Raw genomic sequence first — 12,810 nt, forward strand, 5'->3', positions numbered from 1 at the left:
CCACATCGATCAGCAACAGAGCTTCACTGAGATGCTTGTTTCCAGGGTTATGTATTTTTCCAGAATTTACATATGGATGTCATTTTCATTCTCTCTTCTCCGTTAAGATAATTGGCAACTTTATTGTATATCCTGAAAAATAAATAAACAAATGAATGGGTGGTCTAGTTTAGGTAAAAGTACTCATTGGTCCAAGATGGCTAAAAAAGGAAGACCTAAGAATGTTGAATTTTGGCTTCAAAAGGTAGGTTTTTTGCTGGTGGGAATCAACCCTTCATGCCTTTGTTTTGCAGGGAGTGAGCGGGGCATTGACAGTACTCATGAAGGACGCCATCAAGCCCAATCTCATGCAGACATTAGAGGTGAGCAGAGTGACTCCTGCCTTCCTGGATTGGTTGTAAAGCAGATTGTTCCTGGGGAGTCAGAGACCTTCTCTCCCTGGTCATCTCTTTCTTCCCATTCTTTCTCATAGTTGTGACTGGGACTTTACTGAAATCTAGAAGAGGCGGCTTCATACTTTCCCTTGGGAAGTCTTTTTCTTTTGGATTCCAGCTAATTTTGGTCCCCTTACCGAGTGGTCCCTTTTGAAGCAGGATGCGCAGCTTCGCTCACGATGTCTTGATTTCCACAGGGCACTCCAGTATTTGTTCACGCTGGGCCATTTGCCAACATCGCACACGGGAATTCCTCCATCATTGCAGACCGGATTGCACTCAAGCTTGTTGGTCCCGAAGGGTTTGTAGGCGAGTGCTTTTGCGAAATCGGTGATAGACTGTTTTTTCTTTTAACATCAAGGAAGTTGGGATGGCATTTTTACAGTTGCTTTTCTCGTGACAGTGACTGAAGCAGGATTCGGAGCAGACATTGGAATGGAAAAGTTCTTTAACATCAAATGCCGGTATTCTGGTCTCCGCCCGCATGTGGTGGTGCTTGTTGCCACTGTCAGGGCTCTGAAAATGCACGGAGGCGGCCCCACGGTGAGGATCAGGAGTTGGAAGAGGCTGGTTCTCAGAAATGTTCTGAAGGCTAAAGGGAAACTGGATGACTTGTGCCAGTTTCTTCATTAAGCTGCTCTTGTCCTCATGACTAATGGGTTGCCAGAAGCAGGGGATGTTCAGACGGCTCTTGTGCTGGCCGCCTTATCACTTCTAGGCAGTACCAGCTCTTGACATTTTAAGAGGGCCGAGGTTGTCTTCATGGCCTACCTTTCAGAGCAAAACACCTGATAATATCAAAACCCCTCCAAGGACATGTGCTTGGCTATATTTACAAAAAACTCCTTTATGTTCAGACTGTTCTTTTTAATCCCGCTAACGGTGATGCTGGCAGCCAGCCAATCAAACCATTTAACTGAGATAGAGGTCAGCCCCTTATTGGGAGGTGGGTGCTGGGCAGGACCGCTAACAGCTTGGAGTCAGGGGAGAAGGAGCTCCAGACTGCCTCCAGGTGATGGGGAGAAACAGGTGAGCATGGTTTATCTTCAGCTCCAACCTGAACTTTGTGTTTTCCTGAATTCATACTGCTTAGAAATTGTACTTTCTGCTCTATTATTTTAACACCTTTTCTTCAGCACCTGCATGTGAAGACATGGTGCTCGTTTTCAGAAATTGGTTGAAGTATTAAATTCCTGTCCTCCGGGAGCTGGTCTAGTAACTTGATAAATAAGACCTCCCTCACCTACAGAAGAAAATCACTGTTTCTTAGCGTAGTGATCAGGGGTTTTCCTGTTATAGCAGTTCTCAAGAATGTTGGTCTCAGAACTTCCTTACGCTCTTAAAAATTATTAAGGGCCTAAAAGAGCTCTTTGTTCAGGTGAGTTATGTCTGGCGATATTTACTATATTAGAAATTAAATATTGACATAAATATTAACATAAATAACATTTTTTTAAGTGAAAAGTGACTGTATTTTCCAAAACAACATTTAGGCATTGTACGTTTTTCAGATCTCTTCAGTATCTGGCTTAATCGAAGACTGATGGAGTCTCATCTTTGGCATTTGATTTGTTGTGGTACCACATGTCACATAATCTTTGGAAAAGTCCATTGTATACTCAGGAAATAATGAGAGTGAAAAGAGCCATAATGTCTTAGAATTATGGGAATAGTCTTGAACTCTTGGACCCCATGAAAGGATTAGGTCCCCACTAAGGGGAGAGCCACTGCTCTCACAACCCCAGCACACCTCTGCAGTTGTACTCGTCCCCGCCTAACCCAGGATGCCCCTTTCTGCTAGGCGTGCAGGACGGACTCCCTTTTCCTTCCTGATCATAACCAACATTTCTCTCTCTTGCACCCCCTCACTCACCCTCACGCCTTTGCACCTCCTCTCCTGATCTCATGTCTGGAAAACACTGTGGGCGCGTAAGCTGGCAGCACTGAGAGGAGAGCTTTGCGCACAGCTCTGCCGGGACCCTCGCCTGCTGCTCCTGTTACCTGCTGGAGCCACGTGTGGCCCGGACCGTGGGCTCAGGTCCCTGCTTCGTGCCCCGCCTCTCAGAGGCCCCTTTGGAGTTGGAGCACCATGGTGTCTCTGAGGAAAGGGAGCAGAGCAAGCTGAAGGCTTCTTAATCACTGTCCATTGCCCACTGGGGTCCCTGGAACTGGCGCCTTCACCCCTGTTGCACTTCCCTGTGGATGCAGCAGGGCTGACCCACCAGGTACCTCTGGAACAGTGAGCACCCACAGAGGAAGAAAATCCTTGTGTGTTGTTTCCCTCTTGTTCCTGTTGCTCACGTGCCCCATTCAGCCCCGCAAGGGAGTGGGCTGGCTCCATGGACCAGCTCACGGACCCGCCGCAGGGCATCTGACTTCACGGCAGATGTCTCAGGGTGGCTTTTGCAGGGCTCACAGCTGCCTTGTTCTCTACACTCAGCTTTACCTCCACCCCCACTGCTGTGTGCTTCACTCGCTGGGGTTATTGCCCCTGCCAAGGACACATCCCTTCCCTCACCTGCCTTCATAGATTCATCCCTTCTCACCTCTTCAATTCAGGCCATGAAGGTCTCCCACTCTGCTCAAAGCAGTCATTTTTGTTCTGTGCCATAGTTTTGGTCATAGCTCTAAATCCTTAGGGCAGAAAACAACCTTCTACTGCTGTGTATCCCACAAGCATGCAGCTTATGGCCTTTAACACATAGCAAAGCACTGTTTGAAGCCGAACTCTAATTGAAGTAGAAAATGCCTCTGACTTTGCTTCTTTTCCTTCCAGGTTACTGCTGGACTTCCTCTGCCCAAGGCTTACATAGAGGAGGTAACTTCAGTCACTTCTAATTACTTGGCCTAGAAAGCACCACATTCTGAATCAGCATTTCTCAACCTGGCCCATTTAGAAATGACTGGGCTGTCGCTATGACCCAGGGTTGCTCTTGGGAGCAGGGTGTGCTAACAGGCCTGCAGTGTGCTGAAGAACTGTACTAAATGAAACAGGGAAGAAATGCCTCATAAAGCAATTGCCCGCATAGGATGTCAGTAAAACCGCTCCCCTAGACCAGTGGTTGGTTCTCAACCAGGAGCAATACCCCCCATCCCAACCCTCACCCCAGCACATTTTGCAATGTCTAGAGACATTTTTGATTGTTGCAACTTGAGGTGGGGAGTGCTACTGGCATTCAGTGGGTAGAGGCCAGGGATGCTACAGTGCATAGGACACTCTCCACTATAAAGAAGTATTCAGCCCAAAATGTCAGTAGTGCTGAGGTTGAGAAAGCCTGCACTAATCTCATGGAAGTTTCCTTGTCTTCCCTGCATTAGCTCGTTGATTCTCAAATGCTGTTCATATCAGAAGCAAGTAGGGGCCTTTTTTGAAATGCTTTTTCCTCTGCAGAGCTAAATCCATATTAAGGGGCCAAGATAGGGTCAGCATCCTGGTTATTTTTCTAGGCAGTTTTCATAAACTAATTTGGTTTATGGCATTAAGCAGGGGCTCAAGGAATTGTGAGCTCAAACCTTTTCATATTTATATCATTAACCGTTGAAGAAACATCTCTAGCACCAGTTTGGGGTTATCATGTGAGAGATTAGGCCCCCGAATGAGATGGTAAGCTCGGCTGCTATCACTGTTGATTCAAGTTTTTCTGCCTTTTTTGGAGGCTTTTAAATTGTCAGGCAGTACAGGGTCACTTCTCAGCCCCCAAATGAAGTAATTCAAAAGCAGCTAGCAAAGAATTGCTGGTGCCTTCAGTTTGCCTGTCTTCTGAGTTATGATTTGCCTTTTATGGTCATTTGTCTGATTCATGCGTAGGAGGGGAATTCACAGTTCTGGCCCTCCTGCCACCCCGCAGCCTTTCCTGCATCTAATTAGAGCAACTGCCCCTCACTGGCCCAGCTGGTGTCTTCATTTAAGAAATTCTACTTATTTAAAACTGTTCTCAATCTTATGTATTAATTGGTTTTCATGTGACTAGAGGTAAGGAATTAGCTGTGCTCTTTAGAATGTCAACTAAATTCTAATCTCAGTTTTCAATTATTAAAGGGGGAAAAAGCATAAATCATGCTTATAATGATCTCAGTTGTTTTCTGTATCTTACCTTTTTCTGCTGTTTTATGAAATCCACAAACCAAGCGCTATTACTGCCGGGTTTTACTCACAATCTAGTGTACTTATTTTTATATAAGACTATGATATTTTCATTTTTAAAATACTTAATATATTTTAAGCTTATATAATAATATACCCTTTGTAAAAAAAATTAAATAATACAAGAATATAATATATATATGATTTGAGTCCCCAGTTAACAGTTGGTGCGTATCTCTCAACATTTAAAAAAATTCCATGAATATGCACATGTATTTTTGTATTTGTCCAAAAATGGGATTAATTAATCTCTTCGTAGTTTTGCCATTTCAGTACATCTTTGAGAGGTTCCATGCTAATACAGATATTCGCACTTTTCATAACATGTACCTGATACATATTTATCGAGTGTGTATGTCATGATTCACTGGCTCAGTCCCCTACTGAAGGAGCTTTGTATTGTTTGCAGTTTTCCCATGCTGCAAGCAGTGCTCCAGGAAGCGTATTTTAAAATATTTTAAAATGTGTTTCCTTAATTACTTTCCTTTAAATTTCATAGTATTTGGTTCTTAAAAATGGTATTTATCTCATTTCTGACACAAGAAGGTTTATGGTTCTAACACAACATTGTAAAGCAACTATATACCAATAAAAATTAATTTAAAAAAAAAAAGGTTTATGGTTGAGTTCATTTAAACCCGTGAAAGCATCACTGACGACTCCATGTTTTCTGACAAATGCCACACACTATGTATGCTAGGCCCTGTCTTCTGATGGCAGGGTCTGTGCCATGCTGAACAGAGTCGGTTTGTACCGCTGTACCATATAAGTACATACAATCTATAAAACAGGGGTCATAGATATAATTTATTTAAAGGCAGCTGATTCCATTCAAACAGCAAATAAGCTATTAAGATACAGCACGATGAGGGCAGATGCACCAGCAAATCTCACCCTTTCAGGGCAGCCAGGACAGGAGCACAGCTCACCCTAGGGCTGCAGGCTCCAGCATGTCTCTGTTGGCTTGTCCTGACAGTGAGTGGCTTCTGGGTCAAGGAGACAGTTTCTCTTTTAAGAAGAACCTGCAACTGTTTTCAGTTCTGCTCTCCGACCTCACAGACCTTCCACCGTTGTTTCTGCAGAACCTGGAGCTGGTTGAAAAAGGCTTCAGTAACCTGAAGAAACAAATTGAAAATGCCAGGATGTTTGGAGTTCCAGTGGTAGTGGCCGTGAACGCCTTCAAGTAAGTATAAAGTGTAAGAGTCGAGGGGGACTGTGGGAAATGGCCAGCAAACATCTCCTGGTGCTGATTGTACAGCCCAGCTTTTAGCTTTGTTCTCTTCATCAGTTACTGCTATTGCTTATTAAGCCTGTCTTTGGGAGCTATTGATGAGAGCCTGCCATATGACAGGCACCGCATGTGTCACAGGGGACTCATCACCTCACTTGCTGAGGGTCCAGAGTCAGATTTGGCTCCTGTGGGTGCCCTTCTCCACCAGGTGAAGTGGGTAACACACAGGCCAGAAGTTAACTGTTCCTTTTGGTCTTTAAAGGCCTTTTGTGCTAAGAGAAGGTCATAGCCCTACACAGTTCCATTAGTTCACCAGGCCTGGTAGGATGTTGTCTTGACAATTTGTTAAACGTATTGAGCTGGAAGTGTTCCTGTAAGAGAACTTGTGTGGGTTGTTTAGTTATCGTAATGCTGGTTTTGGTTTTGTTCTGATGGTCTAATCACAGCAAAATAGGAAGCAAAATTTTTGAAAAGCTAGTATTTATCGATTCCTTACCATGTGCCTAGAATGTTTTAAGTACTTTGCATGTATTTACCGTCTAAGCCTCATAACATCCCAATGAAATAAGTGCTATGATTATGCCCATTTTACCCATGTGGACACCAAGGCACATAAAGTTTAAGTAACTGGCTGAAAGTCACCAAGCTAGTAAATTGTGGAGCCAGGGTTCAAACCCAGGCAGTATTACTTGATTAGTGTCTGTTTATCAGTGGGTAATTCACATGGGTTTTAATGACAAAAACATGACAGATTCTGTCCTCTCCAGCCATCGTCAGTGCTTTAACATGAAGCGTTGCCTTTACAGGACAGATACGGAGGCCGAGCTGGACCTCATCACCCGCCTCGCCAAAGAACATGGGGCTTTTGATGCTGTGAAGTGCACTCACTGGGCAGAAGGGGGCAAGGGCGCCCTGGTGCTGGCTCAGGCCGTCCAGAGGGCAGCTCAGGCACCCAGCAGCTTCCAGCTCCTCTATGACCTCAAGGTGGGTTACCTGCTGTATGCAAAAAAACAAAAAGCACAGTGCAGTTTCTGTGTGGCTGCTTCTGCTTAGAGCCTGCGTTCAGCAGCTTCAACCTGTGGGTTTGATTCCCATGTAGGTGAGTTACACGACCACAGCCTGGACTCTCAACTCCAGACAGCTTTCTTAACAACGCACGTTGCTGCTTACGGGCAGAGGAGGGCGTCCAGGCAAGAACACCCCGGGAGGTTGGCTCACATCCTAACTTTGAAAAGACTCACAGTACAGTCCCTTTGCTGGCAGGAGAGAGAGGGTTACATATAGAAGCAAGAGTCATGGCAAATTGGCAAGGGACTACATCAAACTCAGAAACATTTTCCCCAATATAGGGGAAAGCAGTGTGGTCCGAAGTGCACTTCCTGGTACGGGCGCTGCCTCAAGTTCAGAGAAGCACTCAGGTGCAAAACCAAAGCACCTTGGCAGGCTTCAGCATTCTTTCCATCACTGAGTAAATTATGGTACATCTGGCTCAGGCAGAAGCACTGCTTATTCTGGGATGCAGTAAAGACAGTTCACAAAAATGTTGTTATTATAGGGTTGTATTTTGTTTTCAGTTCTCTGTGTATTTCAGGATGTGATTAGACATTCAGTAGTATGCCCACAATAATTGGAAACTGTTAGGAACATGGGATGGATGTTGAAGCTAGTTCTGCTTGTATTATCTAGGCTGCTTTTTGGCTTGGTTTTTAGAAGATAATCATAAACTTTCAAAAATAGCCATAAAAAGGTAGACGGAAGAAACCCTATTACTCTTGAATTTTAACAATCTTGTTTTCTTTGCCCCTTGCAGGTAGAATCCTCTTATATCTTAGTTACAATTAATTAACATTCTCCTATTGACATGGACATTTTCCTGTTGAGCTTTAGTTTTATAGACTGGTTTGAAAACCTGTTCAACCAACCATCTTTTTAGGAAATGCCCTAAACACAAGTTTGCACACAAATACAAAGCATTTATAGGCACCCTTTCTAAGCCACATCCACAGTACCTGAATTAGGAAACTCAGTCCTTGAAGGCGAGCAGGAAGCCTGGAAGAAGTGGGGTAATGAGGACTTTATAACCCATTTCTACTTGGAACTTTTCTCTGTTCTGACAAACAGGAGGCTGCCACTTTTTGTCCTAAGCATCTGTTGGTCTTAAATCACTCTTCAACGGAAGTACTTTTGCTTCAGAAGTTCTGAATATGCCTTGGCATTTATAGAGCTCCAATTATAAGAGGCATATGAAAGTAGTTCCTGTTGGATCTTTATAAAGCTGTAATTGAATAGACAATTATATTTATTTATATCCATTATACAAAGCCCCTTCATAAATGATCACTGTTTAGTTGAAAAGAAAATGTTTATTTTCATTATTTAAGATATTTCTTTCACAAAACAAAACTCAGTGTTCTCTTAGCCTTAGTTGCTAGGGGGCATAGAGTCTGATATTGCCTAATTTCAGTGATTTGCTCCCCCAGGTTACCTGTGAGTAGCTGTCCTTCCCATTTCCTTCGGGTAGTTTCTCCCTGTGCTGTTTGCTCTGAATCCTAGTGCCTTGAGCTAGGCTCCAGGAGCATTTAAGAGGCCAGGCCCCACTTCCAAAAGCTTTGCCCTGGAGGAAGCAGCCCTGGGCTTCCTTGTTAGACCTAGAGGTCACTGGTTGGACCACTGGCCTCCCTCTGCTGCACTGTTTGCACAGGTGCCATGGAAAGCATATCCTTTCCCACCACACCCATTGCATGTTGGTTGTGTAAGTCACTAGGTTGTTTAAATATGTAGATGATCTAAAGAAATATATATATATGTAGATGGTCTTGTTTTTATAACAATTTCTAAGTAGCAGCAATTAACAATCGGTATGTTGTGTTAAAGATAGCATCTGCCTGTCCTGTACACACCAGGGGGTCTGTGAATGGACATCAGTTGCCTTAGTTCATAAACAGTATCCCAGGTCTGCTTTGACAGGAGACTGATCTTCGTTATTGAAGCATTATATTTTATTTATGAAGAAATAGTTATTCTTGAGTAGTGAGCAGTATTGTTTATGACAGTGAGGTCTTAAATACACACACACACAGTAATTTTACACCTGTGGGACATTTTCCACGTATAAAATCTGGGGCTTGGTAGAAAAACAAAGTTCTAATCCAATAAACCTCAAACTATTTGCCTGTTTGTGTATGTGTATAAAAAGTTCTCTGGCCCTTTTGGGGACTCTGACCTGGAGCATGGCTGTAAGTAAAGGTTCGTGTCCTCATGGGTGTCTAGTCATGGTCTCCCCTCTCTTTCCTGTCTGTTAGCTCCCAGTTGAGGATAAAATCAGGATCATTGCACAGAAGATCTATGGGGCAGATGACATTGAATTGCTCCCGGAAGCACAGCACAAAGCTGAAGTCTACACAAAGCAGGTAGATGTTTGGTTGGTTCTTTCAGCTCTTTATCCAGCAGGCCTTGGGGTCAGAATCCCTGCATTCTTCCAGCCCACCAGGCATTGCTTCCCTCCTCTGGGCGGCAGCCTTCTCCCCTCTTAAATACTGAGCGTGGATTAGGTGGTCTGGTCCCAAGTTCTTTATCTACCCAGAGGTGGTATGTGAGCGTGGGAAAGCCATGAGGAAATATGGGGTGTCTTTATTGAGAGCCTTTAGTCGTACCTTCATGTCTGCTCCAAGCTATCATTTTTAACTGGTTATATAAATGAAAGTGAAATATTCACTTGTGGGATATGGTTGTGAGTGCTTACCTCCTTCACCCAACAAAGGTTTTTTTTTTTTCTAATCAGTAATACCTAAGCTGGAGGAGGGCAGTGATGTAGAGATGTATGTAAAGGGAGTTGGATGTTTCAAATAAATTGCAGAAGCCATATCAGCACAGTGCCCGGATGTTCTTGGTTGCGTTGCCAGCCTTTCATTTGTCCCACTTCTGTTCCTGTCTTTCCCCAGGGCTTTGGGAATCTGCCCATCTGCATGGCCAAGACACACTTGTCCTTGTCTCACAACCCAGAGCAAAAAGGCGTGCCCACTGGCTTTGTCCTCCCCATTCGCGACATCCGCGCCAGCGTTGGGGCTGGCTTTCTGTACCCCCTGGTGGGAACGGTGAGTGAGCACTGCAAGCAGAGAGCGCTGCTTGTTTACCCGTGCTTCTTAAATTGATTACTGAAGCCATCACGCAAATGCCGAATTAGCAGAGTTCATTGCTGAGGAGAAAGCTGGAGTCGGGCCCGTTACGATGAATCGTCTTGCTATGGACCATCTTGGTCTCAGTTCAAGGATGATGCTATGACTGCTTGTACTGAATAATAATACTGTTTCCCAGTGGCAGTATGACCTTGACTGAATCCAGGATGGGCTTGATTGGTAGGCTGTAGTGGTGCTTATATATAATCACAACTGACTTTTTTGGGCACCTTTCACAGACTGACTCGGTCCTCCCAACAGCCCCTTTGAGGCTCTGCACCTCCCAGGTCTTCTCGACAGGCCTGGAGTTTATGCCTGAAATTCAGGGAATGCATCATTTTTGAGTAAAGAATTTTCCCCTTAAAATGTGAGTGAACCCTGTAGATATGAAAGGTGAGGGGGTTTATTTACACTTTGAGATGATTTGATTATCAAATCTTATCTTACAGGTTTCGTGCATGTTTAAGGAGGAAAATTGCTAATAGGGAGGTAGAGGAAAGCTTAAGGACATACTTGCAGTTTGGACTAACTTTGTCCCAGAGTCTGCATTGATCCTGGGCCCAGGTTCCCCCACAGATCCGCCCAGTATCCTACATCTGCAGATGGTTCTTACCACAATACAGGATCGAAATAGTAAACTAAGCCAATACACAAGTAAAGGAAACCAATAGACCTCCTTTTGGAGCTTCTTTCAGTATAGTAAGAAAGCAGTAGGAGGTGATATGATAGTTGAAAGTACGGAACATTAAAACTGAATCCACTTTCACCCCTGCTGGTTTTGGCCTTGGGCAGGTTATTAAAGGTGTGAGCCCTGCTCTTGTCAGCTCTCTGTGGGGCAGCATCATCGCGTCACAGTGGTGGTCAGACAGGGTGTGTGCACCAGTGCCCCTCAGCCCCTCCCTCCAGAGGCACAAGGCATGCGTCGCTCTGCTCCGAGGTTCATCAGTGCCTGGGGTTTGTAGAAATTCCCTTTCAGTAGGAACGTTAAACCATTTACCCAGCACCTCGAATACTGCAGAACGTGTGTTGTTTCCGGAGAAATTATCAGCACCTAGCAGCTGAAGGAGCAGTATTGTCGCTGCTACTTTGATGTGTGGGTGCAGAGGGGTGGCTGTAGAGACGAAAGCAAAGCTGAAAGTGTCAGGCTGGGATTTTCTCATCCAGAACAGACTCTCACCTTAGAAGCCCACCTGGACCAAGACGTTTCCGCACATAATCTAGACGCCTTAACAATTACTGTTCTTCAGGGTTTCTGATCGCTGTTGGGGCCTGAACAGGGTTCAGAGGACTTGAGAGCATTTTATGTACTAATTCAAGGTGTGGTGGCTTCTTTTTGGAGTTTTATATCTAAGTTCCTATATGTATGTACACGTACTCTTTTCTTTTAAAAACATTTTCTGATTATCAACATGACCAATGTTTAAGGGGAAAAAAGTCCTCTTTGGGAAAGAGTAGTACTGATAATTCTACTAATCGCTATTTTGGGAATTATCTTCAGAATTTTCTGCCCATGTGCACGTGCGTGTCTACATCAGTGGGCACCTGTCCTTCATCTTTTTTATTTAATTAATTAATTTATTTTTATTTTTGGCTGCGTTGGGTCTTCGTTTCTGTGCGAGGGCTTTCTCTAGTTGCAGGAAGCGGGGGCCACTCTTCATCGCGGTACGCGGGCCTCTCACTATCGCGGCCTCTCTTGTTGCGGAGCACAGGCTCCAGATGCGCAGGCTCAGTAGTTGTGGCTCACGGGCCTAGTTGCTCCGCAGCATGTGGGATCTTCCCAGAGCAGGGCTTGAACCCGTGTCCCCTGCGTTGGCAGGCAGACTCTCAACCACTGTGCCACCAGGGAAGCCCTGTCCTTCATCTTTAGTGTCATCTTCAGGCTCTTAGGCTAGGGCGGAGGACCAGTCCCTTCCTTTTTCCTCCTTGTCCCCGCGCTCAGCAGTTGCTTATCTCTTACAGAATGTGAGAACAGAGACCCATGACAGCTACCTGTAGTACGTTCTAGGAAGTATTGATTGGCGCTCAGATGTCAGAACCAGGTTTTGTGGGTTTTTTTGCGGTACACAGGCCTCTCACTGTTGTGGCCTCTCCCATTGCGGAGCACAGGCTCCGGACGCGCAGGCTCAGTGGCCATGGCTCACGGGCCCAGCTGCTCCGCGGCATGTGGGATCTTCCCGGACCGGGGCACGAACCCGTGTCCCCTGCATCGGCAGGCAGACTCCCAACCACTGTGCCACCAGGGAAGCCCTCTATGACATTTTTATAGTTAAGTTGTAGAAGTTCCACTTAAACTCTTCCTGTCTAGATCTGATTTGAAACTTGTATGTATGTATTCATTATAAAGGACATTGTTACAGGTTAAAAATATACTGAGTTTTCCACTTACAAGCCTTACAGATTTATATCTAAGTAGATGTTTGTCAAAGCCAGCTCTTTAGAAAAAGAAGCAAGTGTAAATAAAATACATGAGCATTGCAAGTTCAGGTTTAGAAGGCCAAATTGGACCAGTAAGAACAGTGATTGTAAAACCATCTAGATTAGGTACAGAAATGTCTTGGCCCAAGTTAAAGGATACTGATTCCTAATGTTGTGTTGCTGAAGCAAAAATAATATGGGTATCTACACAAGACTCATTAAAACAAAATTAAACAGCAGACAAGCCCTGTACCTCCTTTTGGTTTTGTGATGTGAGGACCGAGGGGGTGAATAACTGACTCCTCAGCCCCCCCAGCACCTGCCATTGTGGGACGAAGGTGGAGGCACCTCCTCAGCCTCTTATTGCACCAGTTTGTGTGGGAGCCCATGAGGAAATCTGGTGTTTGGTTT

General features: G+C 44.7%; 1 protein-coding gene across 4 annotated transcripts in view; it reads left to right on the top strand.

The window, feature by feature from the left end:
* The window catches only part of MTHFD1 (methylenetetrahydrofolate dehydrogenase, cyclohydrolase and formyltetrahydrofolate synthetase 1), a 58,596-nt gene that overhangs the window by 43,868 nt on the left and 1,918 nt on the right, over positions 1 to 12,810 (top strand). For all 4 annotated transcript variants that reach the window (XM_029238777.1, XM_029238774.1, XM_029238775.1 and 1 more), the window contains 8 exons: positions 294 to 362; positions 632 to 743; positions 838 to 977; positions 3,211 to 3,252; positions 5,661 to 5,761; positions 6,616 to 6,793; positions 9,112 to 9,219; positions 9,751 to 9,903. In XM_029238777.1, coding sequence (XP_029094610.1) covers positions 294 to 362; positions 632 to 743; positions 838 to 977; positions 3,211 to 3,252; positions 5,661 to 5,761; positions 6,616 to 6,793; positions 9,112 to 9,219; positions 9,751 to 9,903 — 903 coding nt within the window. The remainder of the gene's footprint in view (positions 1 to 293; positions 363 to 631; positions 744 to 837; positions 978 to 3,210; positions 3,253 to 5,660; positions 5,762 to 6,615; positions 6,794 to 9,111; positions 9,220 to 9,750; positions 9,904 to 12,810) is intronic.

Source organism: Monodon monoceros, unplaced genomic scaffold, assembly GCF_005190385.1.
Source record: "Monodon monoceros isolate NGI ecotype Baffin Bay Population unplaced genomic scaffold, NGI_Narwhal_1 Super_Scaffold_21, whole genome shotgun sequence".
NCBI classification, from domain to species: domain Eukaryota; kingdom Metazoa; phylum Chordata; class Mammalia; order Artiodactyla; family Monodontidae; genus Monodon; species Monodon monoceros.